This window comes from Chamaea fasciata, unplaced genomic scaffold (genome assembly GCF_029207755.1).
Source record: "Chamaea fasciata isolate MVZ Bird 193981 ecotype frontalis unplaced genomic scaffold, bChaFas1.0.hap1 SCAF_1, whole genome shotgun sequence".
Taxonomy (NCBI): domain Eukaryota; kingdom Metazoa; phylum Chordata; class Aves; order Passeriformes; family Sylviidae; genus Chamaea; species Chamaea fasciata.
In genome coordinates, this window is record NW_027094086.1 from 57,961,828 (window position 1) to 57,979,602 (window position 17,775).

At 33.7% G+C, this 17,775-nt stretch overlaps 1 protein-coding gene across 2 annotated transcripts in view; it reads right to left on the bottom strand.

Annotated features, from left to right (window-relative positions):
* The window catches only part of NETO1 (neuropilin and tolloid like 1), a 66,899-nt gene that overhangs the window by 34,777 nt on the left and 14,347 nt on the right, over positions 1-17,775 (bottom strand). For both annotated transcript variants that reach the window (XM_066184395.1, XM_066184402.1), the window contains exon 4: positions 16,927-17,175. In XM_066184395.1, coding sequence (XP_066040492.1) covers positions 16,927-17,175 — 249 coding nt within the window. The remainder of the gene's footprint in view (positions 1-16,926; positions 17,176-17,775) is intronic.

Sequence of the window (17,775 nt, forward strand, 5' to 3'; positions counted from 1 at the left end):
AGCTTTGGAACCTATATTTTCCATGGAAACCGTACTACATTTCTTTATTTTTCATTTCACTGTTCCTATGCAAGAAGTCTGACTCTTCTAAGCAGCTGGCAAAAGTGGAATTTAAATAGAAAAACAGGAGGCTAATTGCAAGGAGCTAGGGCACCTGAATACTCAATAATCTTATTAAATAAAGAAAAATGTAAAGTTAAAAGGCACCGTACATCAACTAGATAAAGTCTTCAAAAAGTACATACTTTTAAATGCATAAATGACCTTGTTTACAAGTACACTGCAGCATTTTATGGGATTTCCCAACTGAGGCATATCCACAAAGAAACACATTTACCCACCCATTCATGCACTTATGCATGTAACACCTCACACCATGTCACTTACACAGGAAGTGAAATTATTTAAAACTATATTACTTGAATAATTTCTGTAAGACACAGGGCAAATGCATAAAGTTCAAACTAATTGCTAACAACATGATGTTCTGCTGCTAAGTATTATTGCAAATCAATTTTAAAAGACCACATTTTAAATTTAAAAATCCACACTTATAAAGATCATTCAACTTGTCTTCACAAGGCTCTTAAAAGTAATGTTGTAATACAGAAAAATTAGTGTTTTCACTCTTACAAAGACAAAATTTGTAAGTTCACCTCTCACATTTTATTTATCTTTCCTTAGCTTTTCGTATAAAATTCATCTGTGCACTTTCTACCTGGCGAATTTCAAACCTGCTGCTTTCACTGATAAAAAAATTAGATATCTCACTCTGGAAGTCAAAACATGTAAGTCAAAATTTTACATCTCTTTCAAAAATGGAAGATTGAGTTTATGTGTTCCTGATCATATCTGGACTACATTATACTTAATTACACTTCTTTTTTTTTTTTTTTTAAATATCTGAAGTGCAATACTTACAGTAAATAACATGAGCAATTGCTGTACAGTTAAAAGTCCAGAGGAAGGAAATGTGTAATGCCAAAGTCAAGAGAAACGAAATGTGTGATGCGAAATTCTGGTGCTGAATAACTTTTGAGGTATTGTTCTCTCTTTTCTTCTATAAATGAGATGTGGAAGAATTATTTGAACTATTTGAATAAACCATACACTACAAAGGGTTGATGTTTAAAACCTAAGGAGTTTTTTGCTGTTTGTGAATACCAAAACCTCCTTTTTAATGGTCACATACAGAAAGTAGTCACAATAGGTTGAAGCCATATTTCCTAATCAGAAGTAGGGAGACAGTACATTTTTTTTCACTGATCAGACAGCTGTATATATATATCTTTTCATTTCTCTGTCTTTGACTGAAAATACATATTCAACTCCTATCCATCAATATTTAAGAAATTTTAACACATGCACATGCTTCTCTGTCACAGAACTTACTAGAGACCTGATTTTGCATGTAAATATTCATAGAAAAGTAAATAGAATTGCATTCCACAGCAAGCCACCAGTTATTTATTTGTAAGTTTACTAAGTCAGGTTCTTTTACAATGATTTCTGTGAGCCTAAAACAGCCTTGCCCTGTTGATGGATGAAGTATAGTTCTCTATAAAAGCAGAGTTTGAAAAACTCAGTACAGAAAGGCATGATTATTCTAAGGCATTTTATGTCATTGCCTTGTAGTATTTGATGATAGAGTAAAAGTATTTGAAGAAGATGGCCAAAAGATTTTAAAAGCATAAAAATCTTCTCAAAGAATCACTAATATTATTCTAAAAGAGAGAAACATTTCTGTACGTAAACATTTTTTGTATGGTGTTCAAAGGGAACTTAGCTATTCTGCTGGGGAGAGTAAAGAAAAAGTAGTAAGAAGAATAACAATATGAAGGTAAATAGCTATCCAAAACCCCCAAAATTGCTTCTTCTTGACCTAAAATGAAATTTGTTCTGATGGCTCTTTTCATATTTGTAGTCTTCTTGAAACTTCCATATATATATCTCTCTATTTGTACTAATGATATAAAATAGCGTCCAAAGAAAGCCTATAGTTTGCTAGACACTGTGGAAGCTTCTGTAATAATTATAGTTGGCAATATTATGTGCTGTATTTGCTCTTTATTTTCTATGTTTTCTTTTAAGGACAATATTGTGAACAATTGCAGCCCTTTTGAAGACTGCATACTTATACCCTAAAATAATGCTTCACAAATTTTTCACTTCTTAACACAGTCATGAAAGAACTCAAAGCTGATAAGTGCAAATGTAGCAGTGACATGACTCCTGCTATTTTGCCTTGAACATCTAACTGCCATTAAACCATCAAAAAGTCATATGAAGACAAATACCGTTGAAATAACACAAACTATTACCCAGTAGTTTGATTTCTACAATATCTTCTTTCTTTTTTAGTTTTTTTTTACTTTCTTCACTTTACTACTCTCAGCTTATACTTACAAAGAATTTTTTATATTGTAATTAATATTGATAGTGATTTACAAACTAATTGTATTGCTATGGTGATCTCAGTAAAATTAGATATACTACAAGTGTTAGCAACAGTTGGATATTTGTATGCCTAAATGATGTGCTTTTCTGTTTCATTGCCATCTATTTGGGAATAAAAAGACAACAAAAGAAAAAAGAAAAACAAATAAACAAACAAACAACAACAACAACAACAACAACAACAACAACAAACACCACCACACCAAAATCCATGTCTTTGCATTGCTTCTTGATAAGACTGGTCAAACTGAACAGACAAGAAGCACCTGAATGAATTCCACAGGAACAGAGCACATGATAGGAGAAGTTGCAGTTAAATTTCTATTTTCATGCACATGATGGCAGGCTTTGAGATTTTAGCCTGCATACCTCTGTTGTCTATTCCGCAAACCATTTAAAGCAGAGTCTTGACCCCTTGTAAATTTTGTCATGGGTGGAAACCATGTCAGAAAACAAAAGGCTGCATGAGATTTTTGGTCTCATCCTCAAAGGGTGTTTCAGCCTAAATCCCATAAGTGAGAAGGGCTTTTTGGAATTGACCTAGTGACAAAGGAGACTAAGAATGGGCAAAAATGTCATACTCAGGCTGATGAGTGGAAAGAGGATGTCCTGGAGCCTTGCTATGCATGGGATTATTTGACAGATCATTTTTATTATGTTAAATATTTACACTAGCATCTGAGTGCTCTAATTAGGCATTACATTGCCTTTATGCATCACGCTGTGTGTGGAAACACAGGAAAAAAGTGCTCCTATGATGAATATTTCAAGGCCTGCATATACCTTCATTTGCTGGTTGCCTGAAAATATTGAAAGACTGAACAAGCCCAGGAGTCCACTTTATCTGAGTAATGCAGCCTTGCTGTGACAGTGCAGATGACTTGACCACCAGGACTGACTATCAGTCAAGGGCAGCACCTTGTCTGTGTCTCCCCAAGATAATATCCTGGAGGCTTCCTGTAACTGACTAATGGTCTCTGAACTGGACTAGGAAGAGAGATGTGCAACGCTATGGTGTTTTTCCTGAATAATGTTGAATTCTAAGTACTCCTAGTCATGCCACTTCAGCAAAATTATACTAAAGACTCAGGATGTGTCTCATTATTTTTTTTATACATGACTCCTGGCCCAGTCCAAAGAAATAACACTTTAAGTTCATGTCAGAAGAGTAGGGGAAAAAAATGAGCCCAAATGTTTAGCCACAACTGAGTACCAGGCAGATTGAACCTATTTACACATTATTTCTTGCTACCACTGAGCACAGAATCTGCACGTTCTTTTCAGGCTATTTATGCTGTATCAGTCCACTGGGAGGATTTCTCAGGACAGAAGGATCTTATGAGAATAACTTTGTGATTTAAGGTAGCTTTTGTTGTTTTTTCATAGGAGAAATGTTTTCTCCTAGTTTTACCTCAGAACATTCAACAGAATTAATGCATTTACTGTAGTGTTCTTTCAAATAGCTACACCTTTTACAGCTATTGTAGTCAACACAATATACCACTTGTGCTGCTTCAAGTAGCACTGTATAACATGTAGTTCACTGCACACTGTGGCACATTTCCAATTAAAAAAGAAATACATCACAGCATTTACACCTACTAATATTCTCCTGCTGTATCTGGCCACGCCAGTGATGGCATCTTTTTGAAGATAACTGCATCTCACCTGAGAAACCCAAATATCTCCTCTAGTTTCCACTTGTGAATAGCTCACTTTCCACTTTAACAAATTCTTCCACATCTCCAAATATTTTTCTCTTATAGACTAGCGAAGCACCAGGCGGTCTTTTGCTAAAGTGAAGAATTCTGTCAGAGAGCACCAGAGGGAACTGAATTGTGTTTACAAAAAACAACTGCTTGCTTAATCATCTGGCCGTATATCAGAGGGAGATGAAACAGACAAAACACTCCATAAAATGAGAATCTTAGAGTAGAAACAAGTTAAATAGCCACAGACTGAAAGAACCCCCCATTCATTAGTTTACTGTGCAACTGCTAGATTTTTTGAAAGTTGTTGGATAAATTATATTCTCATACTCTCTTATATCAAAGTCATTGCGTGATTCAAAAAGTCAATGTCATAGGATGTTTTTAAAGTGTATTTTGTATCTAGGGTAAAAATCTTTAGGATCAAAGGGAAAAAATCTAGGTTTTTATCCCCACTGGAACCTGAATGTTCTCTTTATAAAGGAAAAAATTAGAAAAAAACACTGTAGGATATATCAGAGGAAAAGTGAAATTCACTTTTTAAACTCAATTGTCACCTCCAATTGTAATTATATATGCCCACCGCAGATAACTTTCAGTGAACAAGAAGGGGAATTATAAAAGCCACATAGCCCAGTGAGTTGCTGAGGAAGGCATATTAACACGAAGTCCCTAAAACAACTGTGAGAAAACTAAGACTTCTGTCCTCTCATTTTAGAATTCATAGCAGTATAAATTTCAGTGAGACCAGATCTTTCCTTCTTCTGCTACTCTTAGGAGGCTTTCTGGCTAGAAACTGTCCTCTCACGGACCACTGAGCTGTTGGCCTCAGCAGTTTCTCCAAATGTACAGAATGAGAAGTGGTGTGTTTAAGAACTTTAGCTGCAGCATATATTGGGGAGTGTCTTTGGAGACATTCTAAGACTTTTGCTTCCTCATCTTTTTAACTGCATAGGGCAGCAGCTCTTTCTGAGGAAGTGTTTCAGAAAGAACATAGCTCTGTGTTAAACTGTGAATTCCTTATTTAAATTACCCACAAACATTAATTTTACATTTTATTATACAAGGTAACTTTCACATATTTAAAGGATATAAATACATATTGGAAGTAAGCAATAATCATTCCCCCTTTTCCAGTATTATGAAGTTCAGCTTCCCCTGAGATTATGGGAGGAAAACTTTTAGACAATTTTTTGTTAATCTAGGCTTTACAGCCAGACTTTTTTGCCTAACAGTTAATTTGCTTCCTGTTGGTTATACCTTCATGAAAGTGACATTCACTTCTGTTCATATTGATAACTTTTCTCCAATTTCATACAACTAGAAGTGCCAGAGAAGGTTCAAACCACACTTAAATACTTATACTGACAAAGAGTAGACAGAAACTGTTAGAAACAAGATAGAGGTCAGCTTGGACTTCCTTAATTTTGATGAGAAAAGTCCTACTGTATGCTTTACTGTGGAAACCAAACACAGTTCATACCAACTCTAGCCCCAAGCATTTCCACTGAAATTAATTAATAAAATTTTTTTCTCATAAACGACACTAACATATGTTTTACTGCATGCCTATATGAAAAAAATCAACATGAAAATAAGTTCTAAACCAGGGCATATTACCTTCAATCTCTTTTTCTTCCAGTGACTTTCTTCGAATGAATCCTCAGTCCTCTCTAAGTAGCATGTATGCCACATGCTCTGTGATCACAACATTACCTCAAACTGGTTTGTCATGAACGTCACAAACAAGTGAGTCTGTGGGTAAATGGAGATTTGGAACCTAAAATTCGAGTAGGGTTGCATTCAAGTCTAAAAACTCTTTTGCCTCATACTTTTCCTTACCCCAGAAACTCCAGATTCTTGGGTCCCTAAACAGTGATTATATTAAGTATATTTTAGTAAATTTTTAATTCTATTATCATAACTTTAGATTTTAGGTTTAAAAATTCTAATTTACATGGTATTTAACTGATTTACACCTTTTCCTCCTCTGTTCAGTATTTACTGATCTGAAGCAGTAATTTTATTTTCATTGGATTTACTCATAATTTTAATATTGATTCTAAAAGAAGCAGGTTTAAGTCCATAATCTGAGCTGAATTTAGCAATTGATTGAGTCCAACACTAACTGACTGGCTCAGCCTAATACAGAGAATAAATGCTGATCTTCTGCATCACATTAACGAAAAAGACATTGTGATTCATTGAACCACAATTTAGAAAGGCAGTGTTCATAAGTCCTAATGTCTACTTTATACAATACACAATATTACTATGTAAGTGGCTGAAGAGACAGGGAAAAGAACAGAAAAGTGGGTACTGATTAGAGATTGTCTAGTTCTACCACTGATTGGTAATATTTAGAAGGAATGAGGTCTCAGGAGAGTTTTGACTTGCAGCAGAAGCAGGTCAAAACATGAAGGCCAGTCACAGCTCTCAGGATTGTTAAGTAGGGGACAGCCGCTTACCCAGCAAGCAGACAATAATTAAATTTCATTTGATGACCAGATCAAGTTTTTGACTGCCAAAGAGCAGGATTTTTCCTAGTTTGATTTAAAAGAGTCATTTAAAGTTCTAGAGATAAAAAAAAAAGTCAAATATAAATTAAACTAAACCTTCCCTATAAAAGTACTTGGTAATTCATTGATCTCTATTGATATTGAAATATCATTGATATGCAATATTCTAGAATACAAATAACTGTATTACTGCTAAAAATTATTTGTGTGGAAGATGCACATGAAATTACAGAGATCCAAACTACCAAATTTGATTTTCAAAATACTAGGCCAGTATGTGATTTGTTAAAGAAAATTGTAAAATTATTTTGTAGAATTTCAGTATGGAATTCATAGTTAGTAGCAGTTAATAAACAACTTTCTAAACCACATAATGAAATCAACATCTAGGAATAAAACATTTTTAGGAAGTATTTTCTGCATTCTCGTTTAATATTAATTTTCATATAGACTTGAGAAATAAGCTACAGGAAAAGAAAGGGAAAAAAACCCCAGAAAACAAGAAGAGTATAATACAATCTTTTGTTAACCCACATACTGCAACCAGCAGATTTGATAACATTGTCTCTTGAGCTTCAACTATCAGATAACATCTGGCAAATGATGTATGTAAGTCCTGTTACACAACATCTTCTGGCTTCTCAGTGTCATCTAGGGGACTGATATGTGACTAGAATAACACATTTCACACTGCCTGCTTCTGTCATGCTAGTACACAATTTTAACAATGAATGTGTCACAAAAACTGGTTTATTTAATTTTGAATTCTCAAAAAATATTTTGCAATTGTCTTTTTATCATCTTATTCATGACTCAAGCAAACTTTATTAACAGAAATTGCTGGATATTCCATATACTTTTGATATCCAAGTATTCAAATAAACTTTTTGCATCTCTAATTTCTAGTGACCTCTGAAACAGTATTTTTGAAGTCTTGATCAAAAGTATTTGCTTACTTATTTTAACAATTTTACAATGACTTTATTCCTTTTAATGAAATTCTAAATTGTTTGGTAAATCTCACCACCTTATATATTAAAAACAAAAATTAATTGGAAGTACATTTTATAATGTGTATTCCAAAACATTTTTTTTTTTCTCATTGAAGTTAAAACCTCCTCTACAAACCTATTTGAGGAAACCGCAATGTCAGGCATTCATCTCCCTAGTGAGTTGCAGACTATGCTGTGGTTGTGTAAGCAATGTGCATTTGAAATAAACAAGAGGATTTTTCAGAGAAAGATTATTATTATTATTATTATTATTATTATTATTATTAAATTTTCTCTTTCAAAAACCTATCTCTAAGTATTGCTCAATTTTTATTTTAAAAAAGTCCCTTTGACAATGGATGCACAAACAAAAGTTGTAGTGGGAATGTGGTAAAAGTGCACTGGAAAATTATTTTACATTTCAAATTTTAAATCCAAGGAGTGGAACCAGTACTCCCTGCAAATGATTGCAGAACTTTTATCACTTCATTTTACAACTTGTAAACCTGACTGACCAACTGAGTTGAATCAAAAAAGCTTATCTGAATTAATTATATCCTTAGCAGAAGACGATTGAAGAAAATAATTTCATTTCAGAGAATTCCACGGTAGTTTGGTCAGGGGCAAGGGTGTCTGGAGGAAGAATAGCACAGAAAGACAGAAAAATCATTAATCATGGTTTTCTAACTCCAACAGCTTACTGTAAGGGAATATTAAAAAAAAAAAAAATGGAGAAACAGGGAGAGAGTAACCTGAACCTATTTAAGGCTATATTAGTTTGATATTGATCAAATGGATAAATGCTGAATTAATAAAGATCTACCACATAATTTGTGTGAAGGTAGAAATGTAGTTTTAATTCATTAAAAGAGTTGAAGAAACAGTGGTTTTGCTCCAAAAAACTAACAGATATTTAGTTTTTACTTAGTTCCGTAGATAAAAAGGTAGAGGACAGTTTTTAAACATACTTTCTTTTAAGTAAGAACCCAAGCCTAGAGATTGCCTGGACTTAGGCACATGCTTAGATGCAGGTTTCCTGAAATTCTTTGTAAATTGAGACTAGATTTGGTGGCTTGTCAGTGCAGCATTTGAGTATAGTAAGCTTAAGCAACTGTTCTTTGGAATTATCCTTGGGCATATCAGAAAGTAATTTCAGAGATTTTTGATGGATTACAGCATTAAATTATAGTAGCTGTTATTCTTACTTGGCCTGAGGGCTGTTATGAAATGAACAGGTTTTTCAGAGAAAAAAATAAGGAGACAACTAGAATTTGGATTTGTCACAATAAAAAAAAAAAAAAAACCTCATGCAAATTGAAAATACGTACACATTGAACATAAATTGAAAAAAAAATTGACTTGCTGACTTTCCCCAATGAAAGATTAGGAATATCTCTATCTAATATGAGTTAATAGTATAAGGAAAAAACCCCCGTGTTTAATCTACTCAGCATTCACAAATATCAAACCACACCTACAATGAGCAGGTGACCCTTGCATGAACCCAATTATATTGAAAATTGAAACCTTTTAAAATAGAACTTAAAAAAAAAATTACCTTCTCACGACCTCAATTTGTTATGATTATTTTTAGGACAACATGCCTTGTTGTATAGATGTCATCAGTCAATGTTTTGAGAGGAGGTTTGTATCTCCTCAGTGTATGTATAAGATAAAAGAGTGTGTGATAAAAAGGAAGTTGTCAGAAGCTTCAGATAGGCCATGATTGTACAGAAAGAGAGAGAGGGAAAAAAAAACAAAAAACAAAAAACAAAAACAAAAGAGGACTAAGTCAGGGTGTTCATAGACTTGATTCAGTCTTGATTTTCCAGGAGTTTTGTGTCTAACAATAGAGATGACACCTACTTCTCACAGAAATCATTGTATAACCTGTTTATCACACGAAAAAGACTTTACGTGTTAGTATTTCCCGACCCCATGACAGCAGTTTGGTATTAAAGACTGCTGGCTCCCTAATATCTTAGCACGTGATAGGAGAAAAAGAGAAGATGGATCAAAGGCATAGATGCTCTAATGGGCAAGTTAACTTTATTTACAAAATATTTCAAACAAAATTTGTGTCAAAGCTGAACGAAGCATGATCTTATTTTTAGATCTGACCATCAAAGAAGCTCAAGTGTGATAGATGAAATGAAGGTATTACATAGTCTGTATTACTCAACAAGACAGTAAACAAATCAAGATAGATCTGAGCCATCAATATGGCAAAAGATATATTAGGATGACAACTAACACCCACTAGAACCACAAATATGCAAAGAATATTCAATACATTCACCTCAGTACTGGTAAGCAAAAGAGATTCTCTGGATTGTCCTCTTTACAAAAATATGAGTACTGTCCTTAGAAAATGAACCAATGCTAGACAATAGATGAGTATAAATAAATGATGACAGAAGATTTATTTTTTATCTGACACATTTCAGCATTTACTAAACATTGAATACTGCAAAAATATTCAGTTCTAAAACCAGAAACATGACTCAGTTTTGCAAAGACTTAAGTTTACAAAGGTACTAATTACTGGGCAAGAACCCTGTTTATTAGATATAGGGAACTGACTGACTTCTAACAACAGTTTGTGTGTATTTCCTTAAGGAGAATTAGCTAGAAGCACTATACAAAGAGTAAAAACTCTCTTAAGGAAAGATAAATATCTCAATAAAGATCATTATTTCTTGCTGTTAGAATTAAGAAATGCTTCATTAAATAAATTAGACAATAATAAAAACAATCTACAATCACAGTTACTTGAACCTATGCAAAAAAGATGACTGAAAAGAAATTACATAAACATGGGTTTTACCTAACATATACTGACATCTAAAGAATCAAACCTGTTGCAACTGAATGGCTACACTGAAAAATAGTTCTTCTGCCTAACAGATGGGGCACACACTAAGACTGATCAGACAAAAGCACTGGGGTGATTGCTAAGATTTACTGGCCATACCAGTAACACCTTACAAACCTGTAGATACAATGCATAAAGATGAAAATTTAACAGCTCAAGTATTTATGAAGAAAAATAATTGCTTCAATGTCAGCAGAATCTCTCCAGATATCCACATTTCCAAGGTCCCCTAGTGAAACTATTACAGACAACGACACTTTTGTCAGGATGACACCACAACACAACCACCCACCTAGGAGTGCATCCCAATATGAGCTGTTAGAAAAATTGCCTGATGAGAAAATCAGATGACCTGGAAAGTCTTTGAAGAGTAATCAAAAACTCTTTATTCATTACATATGAGACAAGAAGTTTCCATTTTTCTCCTGAAGAAGTAAGTACTATAATGTTTGAATGAGAATTATCGAGTAACACAAGAACAGGTTTTGGAGGTGCTGTTCTGAATGTGGGTAGTGAAAATTCTCTTTGAAAATAAGCTGCTTTTAAAAGACGACTACCCAGGCTTTCTGTTCAGCACAAACTCCAAACTATCCTCCCTGATCTGCCGTTTCCAAGAGCTTCACAAATGTTACAGAGAAATCAACAATTTACAAGGAAAACAAATGTCCAGGGCCTTTATTTTATACACGTTTAAAGAAAAGGATAATCCCTTTATATCAGACCTAAGGTTAAGCTAACTCAGCATAGTATTTACATAAAGTCAAAAGTTTATCCTTAGGGAAAAGAGGATAAGAAAAAGATCATATTTAAGGAAAACCCTCTGCTGCTTCTAAGATTTAGATTTAATTGTTTTGTAACAAGTTATAATATAAACTATTTATAGAATGACAACGGTATTGTAAAAATCCAGTTTAACCTAAAAAGACTGGTTTTCTAGGACTAATTTTTAATGTACATCTAAGATTCCTAAAGATCCCTCACAGGTACTCCAAAAACACAGACATTTTGTCAGAGAAATAAGACTCCTCTGAAGAGATTATTTATCATTTCAACATCATAATCACCATTATTGCTACAGTCACCTACAAATGAAGAAAGGTGTTTCCTGTGGAGGTGGAATGGAATTATTTGTACCTGGACTGCTGCAGAATATCCCAGTAAACCTTCCCTAGAAGTCTGTGGCCAGCTTATTATGAAATGAATACAGGGAAGGGATTTTGTAGAGAACAGGGGATGACAGGAGAAGCAGTAACTGTCCCTAGCTAAGTTGTCATTTTTCTTTACTCCAGTGCTAGAAATGCTTAAAACTTTATCTCGTCTTTCTCTTGCTCTCGTTTTTACATCAAAGTTCAACAGAGTAGGGACTTAAATGTTCAACTTCTTTTTGTTGGTAATATGATACTCCCAGCACACAGAGATTTCTAAACTAGGAAGTTCTGTATTTGCCTTTTGGGTATTGTCAAAAGAAACACAGAACTATGTGATGACAAGACATAATATGGCATCTGAGAATCCCATGAGACCTTTTAGATACTCATTTGCTCCACATAAGGAATTATTTTTTACTTGAAATTTAATATAAACCTGAGATCATGATTTTCAATGTAATGCATCATCCTACTTGAGAGAAATTCCTTCCCTTTCCCAAGACCAGATGCCCTAATGCCTTGTAAACAGCAATGAAGTGCCTGACTCATATGAAGTGCACTTGTTTGAACACAATAAACATTCATAACTCCAGGAATCTGCTTGTAGCAATTTGCAGTGCCAGGGGGTTATAGCTCAATAAATAAAACAGATTTACCCTTTCTGGGGATTTTTGACATCACTTGGTTTTGTCTCAAAAGTTTAAATGAAGCTATAATGACTAATTTCTCATACTTCCAAACCAGCTCTGATCCCAAAGAAAAAACATTGTCTTGTTCAAAGGTGAGTGGCTCTGGCATTGTTTGATGGTTCTCAAAAAACTTAAATGGATTTCAAGCTGCTAAAAAGTGATTGTCATTGCTGATACCAAATAAGAAGTAGTCAGACCAGGTGCAGAAGAGTAAACAAAAGTGTACAAGTAAGTGAGCTAGCTCACATGAATATTCAGCTATCCCAGGTACCTAGGAAATATCCCTTGCCTAAATACATTCAAGGCAGAATATGGACATTAGTTGGGAAAATGATTTGATAATATTTTATCCAAGATTTTAGAATTGCATCTGAATTTAATAAATTCACATTAATTTTTCACGAGTTCTAAAATATGCAAATTCCCCAACGAGGAAGAATTTGGGTTGTTTTTTGGTTTTTTTATCCCTCGAGATAGATGATGTAATAATTCTATTACTCTGACATTCACTGAAACGGGAATGTACAAGTACTGTTACTCTCGTTAGAAAGTGTTTCATATTCCACTTTGTGGGACACAGGAGTATAAATCTTTCTTTCTTTTTCCACTATCAGGCTGTTGAATAGAAAACGTTACTGACTGACGTTTATATTAATGAGGCTAAATAAAAACACAGATGGCTTCTACTAAGTGAAGGAACTGAAAGTAATGATGTGCTATCTTAAGCCACTGTCCTGCAAAATCAGGGACTAGGATAAACAGAAATCTGATTATTCTAGCTGAGCAAGAAAGCTCAGATAAACAGCCTCTCTCTGCCTGAATCCCTGTCTGTATTTAAAAAAAATTACTCTTTTTAAGAAAGAGTTGTGGATGATTTGAGGTAGGACTTGAATTTTTCTACAGAAAGCAGTTATTCAACACCACTTTGGAAGACAGTCTTGAGACAAAACTTTTTAGGAAAAATGAGTGTAATAGATTGAGTCAAAGGACCCAGAGCTGTGAAACAAAATTTCAGGTAGAGGCCTTTCAATGGCCTGAAGAATAACAAAACAAGAACAAAGATGAATTATCCTTTGACTTGTGTTATGGGTTTTTCCCTAGCCAATCAAAATTGTCTTCAAAACGAACCAAAGGAAGCTGAAAATGTTGTAGCCTGATATGTATTTCTCTCATACATCAGATTTCCTTAAAAAGAAAAAACTCAACAAAAATGTTTTTATACATTTAGGAAGGTTCAACAGGTTCAGAAAGTTCCATTTAGAAATGAATAGTTAATCGGAATTTTAAAATAAAAATTAAATTAATATAGTATATTAAAAGTAAAGAAATTTTCATTTATTTATAAACTCTCTTATACATATGCAAAATGGTTGAAAATTTACATCAAAAAACATCTAGTCATTACGTATATTAGCTGTAATAATGCAAAAGCTGAATACTTTTTCCATTAGCTCAGAGTTTTGACATTGAAAATAGTCTATTATACCATAAGTACAACTTCACTCATCCATGTATTGCTTAACACTATAATTTAGCAATGGCAAAAATGAAAGCCTAAATTATCCTCTTAATAAGGAAGTTTTTTTGCAAAACTTTCAGTAGTTTTACCAGTTTCTGGGTGTGTTCATGTTGGTTATGTGTGTAGCTCTGATTTTGTTGTTAAAGTTTCTTCTTCTGCAAAATCTCATCTTTTAAAGTACTGAAAAGACCTCTGAAAAATGGTTTATTTAAAAGGAAAGAATGTATGGCAAAAGAGTTACATTTGTTTCTGAAACCACAGTCCCTACTGGACTTTTGCCTTGGTGGATGGATTTCCAACCATTTCAGTACTAAGGAGTCAAAGAAATTATTGAACAGAAAAGTAGTAGTAATTGCAAATTATTAGTATATCCCTTAGGATTTTTCTATATAATTGCTTTTTACAGGACTTAGTCCAAACTAGATTTAAAATGCCTTAGGTGTAGGACTCTTTCCATTTGCACAGCCTAATAGATATTCATTGCAGCATTTTTCATGATACCCTAATTGATCTTCTTCTTCAACTTCATCCAGTTAGCTGCTTTTATATACCCTGAAGACATAGTAAATAATTTCTTTCCCTGTTTTTCCAGGTACCATTCAAATAACAATAAACAGTTGCAGCTTCAATTTAGTCAAATTTACTTTTTATTTTTTGAATCTTGGCACACACCCACACATTTAACATCACATCTCTTTATCCTTCATTAAGATCTCAAATGCAAAAGAGGCAGATAAAAGACGTGTCATGGGTAGGTGGGGACCTTCCAAGATTGCTGATACCCAAGAAATAGCTGTGTTGCACCTGTGTCTGGATGAAGAAATCCTCCTCTGCAGGCTGCAGCTAGGAAGAGTGTCCTGCTTTCAACAAGTGAGATGAGTGGCAACAAAAACTGCATCTTCCCTGAGCATTCAGCTGCTTGAGACAGTAATAGTTTCCAAATGAGTCTTTGCTTTGGATCATTGTCTTCAAGTTCTTTAAAGAGAGTTTAGCCAAAGATTTTCTTCTGATCTTTCCACTGTTCATAATTTAATTTTTTAAGTTGTCACCACCTAAGCTGGTTCTAAGTGGTTTAGATGATGATTTCTGTACTGGAGTCTTCTCTAAGGTACTGTGTTATTCTCTGGAGTGGAGTCCTCTCTGTGTTATTCTCTTCTACAATCTCCAAAGTCATCATTCTGTTTTATGAGTTGGCAGGAACCCCTCCCAGTGCACACATATGGACATTAGATCTCAAAATGTCATGCCTTATCCATATTTGCATAATAAAAGACTGTCCAAGTAATAATGTGCAATTGTGAAGTGCGTCCTTTTATTGGTGATCAAAGAGGGTGTAGTGTTGTTTTGCACTTGTCAGATTAATTATATTCTCATTTTGGCCAATATTGCTAGAGATTTCCTATTATTTGCAGAGCTTTCTATTGAAATGTATGGAGGTGAAAAACAGAAAGAAACAAGGAAGAAAAAAGATGTAGCTATTCCATCTGAAGTCTAGAATAATTTATGCTGCTGTACCAATTTACCAGCATTGATCTTTGTGTAGAAATTCTCCTTACATCAGTAGAAAAGGAATGAGGATAAAACATGATCCATGAAATTTTCTTTTACTTGAGAGTTTTTTAGACAGACTAAATTGAAGATTGTGCCATGAATATCTTTTCAACCATAATGCACAACCTTTTGAAAAAAAAAAAAAAAAAGGCAAAGAAATCTAAAGCAAAGAACTCATGGTGCAGGATGAGGTGGCAATGGTGCAGGTGAAATGGCAAAAGCCCACAGACCCATGATAGATGAGAGATAAAAATTTAACTCACTTTTCATTGTGGAAATGCATGGTTATAACAAAAATTTGTTCTTTTTCTTTGCATTTACAACAGATAGATATACCTGGCTATCAGATAATTTGCTACAGAAATTCTCTCTTCAGTTTCTGTTTGAACCTTTTATATTTTGTTTAGCCACAGCAAAACAGTAGCCTTGACTTGAAAGAAAATTTAACTATACTGGTTAATTTAATAAGTATTTTTCTTGAATTAATGAAAGAAAAACAGAAAGAACAACAACATAGAGCATGTAGACTTGCCAACTTCTGTGATGCTACTGGAATAATTAAGGAAGAATTTTAGGTCTGCTAATTTTAGGTGGTATTCTAGAGAATATTGTTCTACCTAATATAACAATTTAGCTGAAAAAAAATAGTGATATAATTGACAAAATTACATAATAATTGCAGTGCTTAAAGTGAGCTATATTAAAGCATGACTCATCACTCAGTACATAAGAAGTCACAGAACTACGTCACATCCAGCAGTGCAGTTGCAGTGCAGTTATAGTGGAGCTGCAGCCAAAGAAGAAATTTAAAATCAGCAATCTTTTGTTAATCAGTGGGGGAGCAGGGAAGTTAATGGAAAATATGACTATGAATTTTGTTTTACTTTAAGGAATGAAGTGACAGTGACAAGCAATACTTGTACAACTGCAACTAAGATTTACAGCCTTCTTAGAAAAATATTCAATACATGTTACTATTTGAACCTCACACATCCTCTAGTATTACTTGTAATAATTTGCTTTATTGAGGAAGAAGAAGTATTCCACTCCTGAGCTGTGAAAATGATTGGTGAAGTGAAAGAGCAATGATGGAATTTTCTGAGATAATTACATATTTTATTAGAATACTTTATCAATGATCTTATTGAAATAAAAGCCATAGAGTGTAGCAGTCAAGCATAAAACACTAAACTTCCCATGAGGCATTTTGAATGACCTTCTGTAATAACATTCACTTGAAAATAATACTTTTCAAAACTGCAGAATCTGAACATCTTTCCCTTGAATAAGCCTTATTTGTTATGCAAAAGATACATATGACTTTTATTAATTTTCTATCTATTAATACCTTCCTTGACAATAAACTAAGTCCCAGCTAAAGATATTATTCAACAGCAAGATTATACATCATTAGAAAAGTTACCATTATAAGCCTTTTCTATTAAAAATGTGATGGCTTGTACTTACCAGGTGTAAAATTATACCGAGCAGAAAACCCAATAGATTCCAGTTCAGCATCAGCAAAAAATTTAATCCACAGGAATCTGCCACTGGATTTTATCATGGGTGGATTTTGCTGTCCACAGAAACGCCCAAGGATTGGGGAAAAGCCAAAAGGTCCATCTCGTACTTCAATGTGGTCAAATTTACACTCCCAAGAAGGCTCTATGGAATATTTTTCATCAAAGTGTAGTTCAATGCATTGTCTAGGAGCAGCTAGAGACAAAAAAATAAAATTATTTTATTATTTTCTAACCCAAGTCCCTTAAAAACTAAAGCAAAACTGAAGAAAATCAAATATATCAATTTTGTATACTTCCTAAAATTTTTTTAAAAACCTGTTTGAAAATCAGTCCATCTGCATTTTTATAGCTTTCACACTGTCAGTTTGTCTATTGTTCTCCTTTAAAAAAGTATTCTTTACAGCACTGCTTGGTAAAGCTAAGAGAGAGATCTGCAATGAAAAGAAAAATACAGCCAGGAACAATTTCTTCAAACATAAAATATTTCTAAGAAACTTACATATTTAGAAAAATAGTTTTTCTCTTCTTTTGGGAGGGGGGTGGTAATCAGAATAATTTTTTTTTTTTTGTTTATAGTACTAATAAAAATGATGAAGAAAAGGCTGATCAGGACTGTGCTACAGTAAGGACAGGTTATGTTTCTATAGGTATTGCAGTCAATGGCACACTGGACTGTAATTGCTTCTACTCAGAATTACTTCTCATTGGCAACCTAAATGCAGTGAATACTTACTTAAAAAAAAAGCCAACTAGATAAGGATGACAATTGAAGAGCAAATGATAAGCTGAAAAT